The sequence below is a fragment of the Semicossyphus pulcher genome, unplaced genomic scaffold, assembly GCF_022749685.1.
Source record: "Semicossyphus pulcher isolate SPU_LCO1_2020_fin unplaced genomic scaffold, fSemPul1.0.p SCAF_3, whole genome shotgun sequence".
Lineage (NCBI taxonomy): Eukaryota > Metazoa > Chordata > Actinopteri > Labriformes > Labridae > Semicossyphus > Semicossyphus pulcher.
The window spans coordinates 23,003,078-23,014,850 of record NW_027211704.1 but is presented as its reverse complement, the minus strand read 5'-3'; the positions used below and the strand labels follow the sequence as shown (position 1 = coordinate 23,014,850).

The 11,773-nt window shown below is 39.1% G+C and overlaps 1 protein-coding gene across 1 annotated transcript; it reads right to left on the bottom strand.

Moving 5' to 3' along the window:
- Positions 1–260: 260 nt before the first annotated feature.
- On the bottom strand, positions 261–9,047 carry slc2a9l1 (solute carrier family 2 member 9, like 1). Its single transcript, XM_069679012.1, has 12 exons — positions 8,991–9,047; positions 5,844–5,939; positions 5,507–5,667; positions 5,297–5,421; positions 5,078–5,207; positions 4,813–4,961; positions 3,328–3,515; positions 3,125–3,235; positions 2,523–2,624; positions 1,368–1,443; positions 1,111–1,238; positions 261–446 (listed from the first exon to the last, which is right to left on the bottom strand). The coding sequence occupies exons 1-12, from the start codon at positions 9,045–9,047 to the stop codon at positions 261–263; spliced, it is 1,509 nt and encodes a 502-aa protein (XP_069535113.1).
- Positions 9,048–11,773: the final 2,726 nt, after the last annotated feature.

Below are 11,773 nucleotides of genomic sequence, written 5' to 3'. Positions count from 1 at the left end.
AGAATCCTGTGGGGTAGAATACTCATCTCTCATTGGCTAATAACAAATAAAGACATGTCCATGTTCAAGGCTCAAGAACTAATATGTCACCATATTAGAGCATAACTAATTACAAACCAATGATCAGCGATAATAGAGCCAGCTCATACTGCGACATATAATTAGCAGGTGGCGATTCCTTCAATTGTACAGTTTTTACTGAGAGTTTATTTATGGATGTTTTTGCAATTGATTCAAATTCTTTACAAAGGACAACTGCCTCATAACTTGGTCTCCACTATGTTTTCCTCTAAGTAGGATTCCCCACAGAGGGTGATGGCTTTAAAGTCCTCGGAGATCTCCAGCAGGGTCTTCCCTTTTGTCTCAGGCAGGAAGAAGAAGGTATAAAGACAACCAAGCAGGCAAATACAGGCAAACAGCACAAAGCAGTACGAGTCCAGGACAGTCTGGGAGAGAGGAGACACAGTATAAAGCATCACAATTAGTATGGAACATGTTTCATGTTTGATGTTTCATGGAAGTGCTGAGATGTTTTTTGTCCTGAAAATGAATGAATGAATGACAAAAAATTTATGATGACATTCAAACATGTACAGCACACTTAAAGTGATCATCTCAGAGAAATTCATTTAAATAAATGTCTGTTAAGTCATCTATCGCCGCATGAGGTAACACAATGGTGACTGAGCCTAAGGACCACTGATGAAAGCCTTTGCATTTGCAGTATCACGGACTGGGTGTCTGTGGCAACTTTTGCTGAAAAAACACAAGCGGCGCCAAGTTAGCGACGCGTTTTCCATCAGCCAGCAGTGGTCGGTCTGCCAGAGAGGGTAGGCGGAGCTAAGCAGCTGCTTTTCATGCCACTGCAAGTGTTGCGAGTAAACAGTAATCTACTATGGCTGAACAAACAAAGAAATGATCGATGACTACAGATACAACTTCAAAAATAAGTGAAAATCCAAAGAAAAAGAAACAAATTCGACGCTCAGATGAAGGCAAACAGTCTAATCTTCGAGATTATCACTTTTCAGTCTGTTGTTCATTAAAAACAATGTATTACTGTACAAAAACATGTTAAAATAAACCATATTTTCTCTTTGTTGTACTCACAATGAGGAATGGAAAGACAAAACCTAGAAAAGCGAACAGCAACCAGCGCTGGATCCCCGCCAAGACAAACGCTGCCAGTCGATTGGACTGGATGAAGATTTCATTGATGAGAGCAGGTGTTGATCCCGCTGGGTGAAACACAAAGATAACACAGGTGGTACAGTTAAATACATTTGCATGTGTATTTATGTGAAGCATAATAATAATATGTAGTGAATTTCCTTTTTTTGCATGACTCAGCTGTGTAAAGTACATACAAGGTCCTCCACAAAAGAAGACGATGAAGAGGAAGATCAAACCAGGGGTAATGTAAGGAACCCAAACACTGGAATCCTGCATGAAGACAGTTTTGTATTTGTTAATATTTTTACATTTTACATTTAATATTTTAATGGCTGCCTTTGCACACTACAGAGATTAGACATTTAATTTTGTCTGTGTGCATGGTACCCACGGGGTCTTGAACTTGAAAAAGTCTTAAATTTAATAATCGTAAATTAAGGCCTTGAAAAGGTCTTGAATTTTGTTCACAAGTCTTAAATGTCATTCTCAAAAGTCTTATTTTCCCTCTCTTACTTACATGATGCAGCGCCATAAGTTGTCAGACATATATTTTCGATATGTCATTCAAACGCAGGACAGTCTGCTCGCTGGCTCCACAGCCCAAATTTGTTTGCCTGTCACTGGTAGCGTCCAGGGATATAATAGGCTGTTTCAATTAGCCAGGCAGGGAGCACACGTGGGACTGTCTGTTAGATGATTGGCTTTTCACTCATGGGGATGTTACCATGGAGATGTTACAGGTTGGTGACGAGCTGGAGCTCCGTGCTCTCATGTTGTGCATTTACACTTAAAATCATCCAACGTTTTATCAAGCGTTATTTTGCTAACGTTTTATCATTCAGGCCTAATATTCAGAACTTTATATCAATTTGTATCAAAGTTAGGATCACATACAAACACAGTCCCATTTACAGTCAGTTATTCAGTCGTTTTTGCGAGGCCCGGTTACGTGTTTCTCACAAGATCCAAGATCTGGCAACACTGCTGTAAAGCGTGCACACCCTGCGCGCTTTATTATATTGCATTATTTCATTCATATGCATGCCAGAAAAGGTGCGAGGTTGGTCTTAAATTTCATAGGAAATGGTCTTAAAAAGTCTTAAATTTAAGTTGAAGAATCCTGGGGGTACCATGGTGTGGAATGAGGTCAGTCTGAGTTTTGCTAGCAGTACATTTTGATACTTATTTTAATGGTATCAATGTAAATTACCAGATCTGACCTAAATGGTCTCTCTTATTATTATTATTATGTTATGACCCCAATACAATGGTGGTCAATGGAATTTTATTTGTGGTGCTCATTAGAGCTAATGCTTTGGTAATAGTGTCAGTATTCAGAGGTACTGTACCTTCAGAGTGAGCGTGACAGTGACAAACACCCAACAGGCGGACATGGCACCATAACCCACCCAGAACAGCACCCTCCTCCCTGTGCACTCAATCAGCAGCCCCTGAGGGAGTGAGAGAGAGGGGGGGTATAAATGTAATATTATAGCACTATATATTACCAGACAAGAATGTCTTATGCAGTATGACCTTTAAATGTGCTCAATCAACTATCACTATATTTTATAATCCTGCTTTGTGTGTTTGAACTTTGTTCTGAAGCTCAGCCACGTTTTGCACTTCACCACCACAATTTGTGTTGGATACACTCTATGTCCTGTGAAGAGAGTGAGTCATATGATGAAGCAGCACATTTAAGCTGACTACCCGACTGAGCTTGGAGGCTATGCTGCATTTGCCAAATACTCATTAGCTATTATTTTTACCTTACATCGGCGAGTTTCTGATGGAAAATGTAACACACGAAGGAAACAACAGTTCAAACCAGTTCCGGCAGAAAAAAAGGTTAACCGAGCAACCAAAAAGTCTCTCACAATCTCTCTCTACACAGCAAAGGAGTGAAATAGAAGCAGCATTTTCATGCCCAACTAAGAGAGTCGCTCACGGAGAAGATGTAGGTGACGATTTCAGTTATCCCAAGACCCAAGGTGACATAGCGAATCTCGTCTTGCTGTAAACCTGCCTTCAGGAAGATGTCAAAAGAGAAGGCACTGATCTGGAAAGGAAAGAAACTGTTATTAGGGTCTGGGAGTTTGGAGGTTAAAATCAGTAGACATAAAGCCTTTTGGAGATAAGTTCCATCCTTACGGCAGACATGCCTGACAGCAGGTTGCAGAAGTAGATTATTAATATGGTTATAAGCTGCCACCGGACAGTCCTGTCCCGCAGGAGCTGCAGAGGGTTTTTTGGTGGGGCTGCCTTAATGACCGCCTGCTCAGCCAACATCTCTTCCATTTCCTGTTTATAGTCTCCTTCGCCCCACAGACTCTGGAGAGCTGCGATAAGGAAGACCAGAGACACAAACACTGAAAATCTGATGCTTTACTCACATTTGAATGATTAAAATTATATATTAATGTATTTGAATGGATAAAACAAATATGAAAGTCTTTACTGGGTTAAGTTAAAGCTAATAGTCTGAAAAAGGCTCTATGATCCACTATGTGCTTGTGGACTACAACCAACATTATCTCATGTATGTCACACTTTACAACAGTTAGTTTTGACCAAGTGATTGATAAAGAGGTACAGTATCTCATGAGTGTTGATATAAAGCACAACAGCACTGAGACTTTCAACTTTATGCAATCTCAGAGCTCAAAGGATATTGTTTAGCAACATTAGGATAGCCTCTGGGAGTGATGGCCAACTTTTCCGTGCATCCGGTGTAGCCAGCGGTTAGCAACTAAGGACTTCCAGCCAGACTTCCTTATTAAGGCTTGTGTCCACTAACAGCATTTTTTGTGCTTTAGCGCCTATTTTCTATACAAAACCAGTGCAGTTTAGCGTCCTCAGCGCTCAGTGCAAAAACACCCTCAGCGTCAGCGGTTTTTTTGTGGCGGCGCTCTCAGCGCTCTCAGTTGAAAATAGTATTCGGATATCAACCTTCTCCAAAACAATGGCCAGATCTACAGCTGCTGCTAATGCCAGAACATGATTCCTTTCCCAAACATCTACGTTTCTTTGTAAAATTTCCTGATTTTGCAATTTGAAACAGACTTAACGGTAACTGGGAAGCAGAAGTGCTGCCAGACAACTTTCGTAACCTAGCAACAGTAAGCGCCTGGTGAAAAGCGCTCTGAAATTGAGCTCATAGGTGCTGCCAGCACCAAAAAACGCTGTTAGTGGACACAGGCCCTTAAAGTCCGGCTAACAACTTGAGACACGAGAACGGAGCTGGAGTTGGGAAACATTTAAAAGTGGATTGTTAGCTGCATTTGAATGCGACAATGACACAATATCACACTCAAGACTGTGCTGTTGTACCAAATATCAGCACGCTTTAGTTTCATCATAGGCAAGAGGCTGCAGGATGAATACAGAAGATAATCACAGCCATGCTGATAGTCAGTACATCAGCACAACTTTGAGTGTGATACTGCTTAAAGATATAACTCTAAACATTATAAAATTTTCCTTAAAACACAACCAATAGCTTTTTGTTTTTGAGGACAATCAATCAACACAATTTGCTTGTTGATTGTCAAGTAGGTCATTTTTTTGGTGTTTAATTCTGCAACTGTAACAGGCTGTTTAGTCAGTTACTGCATGATTATGAGAAAACATACTGACCTTTTTTGCAAGCTTCATCGTCTCCTTTCTCTATGAATACATATCTGGGAGCTTCAGGAAAAAAAGGTAGCACTATAATCTGAACCACTAAGAAAATTGTGGGGACACAGAGGAGGATGTTCCACAGCTCCTCACGACCAAGGATCTCACTGAAACAGCAACAGAAAGAGTCGTGTTGCAGCTTACTTTAATGTTCTTAACTGTGCAAGATTGCATTTATATTTACACATCCTAGTATTGAGTTGAATTATATTTTAGTGTATACCTTAGTCCAAAAAACTGGCCTGATAGTTTGCCAAGGGACAAAAAGGTCGGGTAGGTCAGAGTCACTGTGCCTCTTAACCTCCTGGGTGAAATCTCTCCCAGGTACATTGAATGGGTGCTGCCAACCAAACCTGCAGATCACAAGAGGATGTGACTCAGTCAGGTAAAAACATGATGTGTTTGTGTACACTGTGTTAACTTGTCAAATAATATGTCTTACCTGCAGTGAAGCCATACAGGATCCTTGCAACAATAATCATTTCATATGATTTGGCAGCTTTACTTGTGAACATGATCACTGCTGCAACAATGCCAACAAAGCTGCTGCAGATCATTGCCTTTTTTCTAAAGAAGCAACACAACAGAAATGTCATTTCATTTTTCAGTATTTAGGCTATTAGAAAGACCGAATCAAGTCTCTTTTACTAACCTTCCAAATGTGCCTGTGATAAATTTGACACTGATAGCACCACAGAGTCCCCCAACCGCATACAGGGAAACAATAAGGGACCAGATCATCGTGATCTTCTGTGGATGGAGAGGCTCTCCATATCGCTCATACCAGCTGCTGTTGATGAAGCGCTGTATGTACTGCAGCAGAATTTTTAAAGAGCATTTGGAACTTGGAATAAAATGAGGGTTTTTTTCACACTTAAACAGACAACCTGATTCTCTCAGCTTCTGCCAGAAACTGGAGGAGCAAGAGTTTGAAGGGAAAGAGGTGAAGCAACAGGATGAAAATAAATGCTGCATGTGATTTATCTCACCGGTGAGGGGGAACTCAGTCCTGTAATGTGGTAGCCAATTTGAAAGCTTCCGCTAAATCCCAATATAGTGATGAGGAGCAGAACATTACCGCGGGTCTACAATGCAGAGTGATGAGCAGAAATGAGATTAAGTAGTGGTTAGACAAAAAAAAAGTGTAACATTCAGATTTTTCAACTTTGGTAGGTGCAAAGTTTGGAAGAAGGTTGAGAAGATGTTTGACTACTATTGCAAGTCATGAAGGATGAATAAAAATATAAAATAGACAACAATATATGAAACATATATGAAAGGTTTGACAAAGCTAACTTCACACCTCCATCCTATATTTTGGGTTAGGTGCTATTACATTCATTCCCGTAAAAGACAATTTGAAACAGGTAACATTACTTTGAGGTATGATGCTGAATCAACTTTGATAAATTGTGTACTTTCATCAGCTGGTCCTTCTTTTCTATTAGACACAAGTTATATCCTCATGACAGAACACACTTTGTCTCTATAGATAACTGTGTATGAGCAGATGGCCATGACTTGCGGGGTTCCACTAGGGTGATTCTTGGGACCTTTCTCTTTTAACCTCTACATCTCTCCCTAAGACCATATTATACTAGTAAAAGTCAGGAAAACGCAGGCTTTTATGTGGACAAGTATACAGAGGTGGTACAAATACAAAGTACAAATACTTTGTTACTGTACTTAAGTAGATTTTTCAGGTATCTCTAATTTACTTGAGTATTTATTTTTCTGACAACTTTTTACTTATACTCCCTACATTTGAACACAAAAATCTGTACTTTCGACTCCCTATATTCTCAAAACAGGCTCGTTACTTTAGTTTTAATGCATGTGAGGAGAATGATCAGTTATTTCTATTTTGGTCTCTGCACGATACCTTCCCAAGATCAAGACTGATTTCAAAGCTGTAAAAAATTATCCAGGTCCTCATTTGGGACCTCAGTTTCGTTCAGTCTGAAATTTGGCTTACAGCAAAACCAGACAGAAAACTATCCTAGTGTGCCAAGGACTTTTTTCGTTTTGCCCAGTTATCAAAAGAGGTATCAAGTATTGCTGAAGTTTGAAATTCTGGTGTTGTTACAACTCTAGAACAAAGTTAATTTTCATTATTGGCAGTATATCGTTTCATTTAATTTTAAGCTAGAATGTTAACGTTTAATCGGCTTTGAATTATTATTATCTTATTATAATTATTATTGTGATGTTTAGTTAGCTTTGCACAGAAATGGTGGGTAAAAAGTCCTTCAGAGGAATACTTTTTACTTTTGTACTTAAGTACATTTCAGAGCCTGTACTTTCTTACTTTCACTTGAGTAAAGGAGTTGAATCAGTACTTCTACTTTTACCAGTCTTTTTTTTACACAAGTAACTGTTCTTTTACTTAAGTGTAGAATGTGTTTACTTTTGCCACCTCTGCAAGTATGTGACAAAATAGGTGTACATGTATACGAAAACCACTGACCAACAACATTGAATATAAAACATCAAGATACAAGTCAGCCAGTTCTGCATGATGTAAATAATTCAACTAGTGAAAAGTTAAAATTAGATGTGCACAACATCAAGATTGTGTTTATGAAAATGGTTGAACAGAGCACACTATATAATCAAATTTTTTTTTAAGTATCAACAGGATATCATTCCAGTTATTTTCGGATATATCTTTACACTGAAGATGAGGACTATCACCAACATTAATATTGAAAACCTGATTTGGGCTCATAAACAGAAATGTATAAAAGCATAAAGAAGACACTAGAAACCTCCTTTTAAATAATGTTATACAACTGTTAGTTCTGACCAAGTCATCTGATTGGATAAAAGGCGTTCCATGAGTGGGGATATAGAGAACAACATCACTGGGACTTTTCGCTCTGTGTATCACTCCGCCTTAGCCAGGTGTTCTGAATGCTGTTAATTAACATTACAGTAGACCGTGTTTGTCTACATTAATCAAGCTGGTACCTCTGAATCACACAGCGGACTCTTATTTCACTGGTTAATGATAAATTAAAACAAACAGATAAATTTACATGATCAAAAACAGCTGATCTGTGGTAACCTGTAAACACAGAGTGCAGGAGAATGTTTGGGTTCCTTGGCAACCAAAGACCAGTTTCAGTTAAGTTGTGGAACTAGTTGAGTTGGTGGAGCAAAAAATAATCTGTTGTTGATTGTTACTTTTTAGTACTATTTCCAGCTTGTATAACTGTTGTATAAAAGCAATACCATACTCGAGGTGCGGCCACGTGCCAAAGACCGAATCACAGCTGTGATGATATTCAGTATAACATCACTCCCTCTCATGTGCTTAAATCATGAGTGTGTAACTCAACAACAAATCCAAGGAGTATTGGGTTGATGGTTTCATAGTTGATAACTATAACATACTTGGTAAATCTCATAAATGGAAAACAAGAACAGGTACATTTGCAATTATTTTTTTGGACAATGACAAGGTCACAAGTTGGTTATTTTGTTTAGTCGAGAGCTTTCTAGTGCTAACTGATTTAGCTCCTTATCTCAACAAACGACAGGCCGATTTGTCAATGAGCGAGATAATTGCTCAGGATGAAGCTTTTTTTTAAGATCATAGTACAAATGTGTGAAGAACTCAAAGATGGGTGTCTGGTTAAGTGTCTGATGGAGATATGTTATGGTCTGATGTGTTGATCATGACAGGTACTCCTTGATCTGACATTTTCAGCTTAAATCCGTTGCCACAGTTGTTGAGATGCTGGAAAGGCTTCTGTTCTCTGATAAACATTTATTTAAACAAATTTATTTTTTGTGCTAAATGACTAGTGTAAAAAATAGCTAAGGAACCAACCAACTTGAATGACTCAGCCAAAACCTGAGGTTTAGATGAGTCACTTAGCACTGACAAACTCAGAAACAACCTGCTTACCTAAAACGACATCTTCATTTGTTTTTTCTCCCCTTAATTAAATTTGATTTGGAGCTGAAGCATGATGTTGGGTTTATACAGGAAAAACAACGTTTATAAAAGATTTTGGCACAAACATATTTTGTCACTGCTCAAACTGTCCTGCCAACTGTTCTCAAGCATGTGTATAAAAATGAAATCGTTTTATAAGTATTTATGTAGAATCCAGAAATAAAAAACCTACCAGCTGTTGAAACAACGTTTCCATTCTGTCTTCACTGGCACGGACCTTACAGTGCATATGTCCAGACTGCACCGGACTCTGTTAAGCACTGCAGGCTGGTTATCATTAACTTTTTAGAGTTTATGACTAGAAAATAATGTGACAATGATCTCCCCTGTGTGAGTAACTCATCTGCCCAGAGGAGTGGATGGATGTTGTGTGTGACAATTCATGTGTTTATTGCAGGATCATCCACCTGCTGCCTTGATGTTTAAGTTGATTCAACCGAAGTGAACTTTACTGACGGGATGCCAAATCATCACAGACATTGTCTTACAGTACTTTCCATGTAGAGTCTAGACTTTACTCTTTCTGATTATACCCACGTTACCCACTAGCTGCCTGATGATCTCCTAATAGTCAAAGTTAAATCACTCCAGTATGAAATGTTATGAAAGGCCTTTGAAAACTGCTGTCATTAGGCCTCTTCTAAACAAGAACTCTCTTTGTGCTATGGTACTGAATCATTACCACCTATATGGAAATGACAGTTTTTAAAAATTTGCTCCCCAACAACTTCATTTACTTAAGCAGTTAATTCAATAACTTCAAGATTTCGGCCCCATCTTAGCACAGAGAAAGCTCTGGTGAGATGCTAAAAGAGATTCCCATGAACAATGACTCAGCACTGTTAGATCTTAGTGCAGCTTTAACACTGTGGACCATAAAATTCTTATAAAAATGGATGGTACACTCTGGATGTGTCCTTAAAGGTTCAAGCTATATTTTAATGACAGTACATTGTCTCCATTGGCAGATGGCCATAACTTGTGGGATTCCACAGGGGTCCTTGATGGGTCCTCTCTCATTTAACCTCTACATGCTTCTCTTAGAGCTTACCATACTCGTACAGATGACATTTACATTTCACATGGACACGCTGGATCTTTATGTAAATGACTGGATGAAGCAAAATTATCTACAATTAAATACATAGAAGACCTAGATAATTGGCACAGAGAGAAAGACAGAATACAAACTCTATAAACTGAGTCTAGAGAGAAATCCATTATCTTGGATTCAGATTTAAATTTAAATAGTCACATCAAATCTATCTGAAACGTATAAAAAGAATCAGGGGAATAATGTTCAAGGAAGCTTACAAAGATTGGATTACTGCAATGGTTTGTTCACAGGGGCTCTGACTCATTCAGAGTGCCACTGTCAATGACGCAACAAAAAGTAGGAAATACATTAAACATTAAATTGCAAGTCTGACTTCAAAATTGCTCCTCTACAAATCAGTCTGTAGCTCTGGGCCTTAATTAATCTCTGATATGCTTGGTCCATAGAAACCTCCTATAATCCTTATGTTCTAGCCCAGTGGTTGTACCAGGAGTTAGAACAAAACATGGTGCATTTTGTAACCATGAAACACAGACCCGGGGCGGTTGTGGCTCAGTGGTAGAGTTGTCTCTTGGTGGTATAATCCCTGACTGCCACAGTCGCAGTTGAAGTGTCCTTGGGCAGGATACTGAACCCCGAATTGCTCCCGAAGGCATATCCAAAGGGTATTAATGGGCATAGATCTGATTGGAGATAGGCACTTAGGCCTTTGCCATCAGTGTGTGAATGTGAATGTGAAGGGGTGAATGTGACATGTAAAAGCGCTTTAAGTGATCTGAAGACTAGGAAAGTGCTATACAAGTACAGTCCATTTAATATTTACCCAGAACATTACCAGATTTCAGATAAGCCCTTGCACTTAAATCTTTGAAGTCAAAGCTAAAAAGTGAGCATATGTGAGTGTTATTCAAACTGTAGTCATCTTCCTAACTTTATATCTCTTATGCCACTTGTTTGTATTTCTGCACTTTGTAAGTCTTTTACCATTTTATTACCCTATATATGATTATCCTGGTGTATACAAGGTGCTAGACAAATGAAGTTACCTTGCTTTTCCTTACAGTTTAAAAGAGTAGTTACATATACATATTACATAACTGAGTGATTTCATTGATTAAACCATCAGGAGGAGACTGAGGTCCTTTGTAGTGTGCAGGACTCTGTTAAGGACATTTTACAACACTGTGGTGGCATCTGCACTCTTCTATGCAGTGGTCTGCTGGAGAGGAGGGAGCACAGAGAGGGACAGAAAGAGACTGAACAAACTTTGCCTTGCAAACCTTGCATGAGGTAAGGAGCGCTACCGCAGGTCCTTCATACCCACTGCTGTCAGACTTTATAATACCTCATTATAGTGTAATAACTGCAGTGTTGTGACCAAGTCATATTTGCTCAAGTCCCAAGTGAGTCGCAAGTCATTTTTTCTTGGGCAAGTCAAGTCAAGTCACAGGTTATGTCAAGTCAAGTCAAGTCAAGTTGAGTCCTTAGTTAGGGCAAGTCAAGTCCCGAGTCAAGTCCCTTTTTTTCCACCCAAGATACAGCACTCTTACCTGTAGTACCCGGTCTTTTTATAAAGAGAAAAGACAAGGTATTAGTTGCCTGTCTAATAATGATATTATTGGCCAATTTATATAACCTGGTCAAAAAATATGACAATGAATTGTATCTGTATAATCTTGGCACAGACGCAGCCATGATGATGGTCTGGTCTGAGACCGTATTGAGTAGTAATGAGTACGACTGATGAGGCTTCTCTTTGGGGAAAAAACATCAGGTAGCGGGGGTCTTTGATGTTGCGTGTTGTCATAGTGAGGAGTTTGACTGACAGCCACTCATCCAATCATGACAGTCGCATACCGGGGAGCTTTTTGAGTCGCCCAATCATGATACATGATCAT

Excerpts from the sequence above, each read along its gene's own strand:
- slc2a9l1 (XM_069679012.1), bottom strand. The coding sequence starts at position 9,047 with ATGCACTGTAAGGTCCGTGCCAGTGAAGACAGAATGGAAACGTTGTTT. Across the intron at positions 5,422-5,506 it reads ATCACAGGCACATTTGGAAG|AAAAAAGGCAATGATCTGCA; the intron begins GTTAGTAAAAGA and ends TTGCTTCTTTAG. Across the intron at positions 5,208-5,296 it reads CCTGTATGGCTTCACTGCAG|GTTTGGTTGGCAGCACCCAT; the intron begins GTAAGACATATT and ends TGTGATCTGCAG.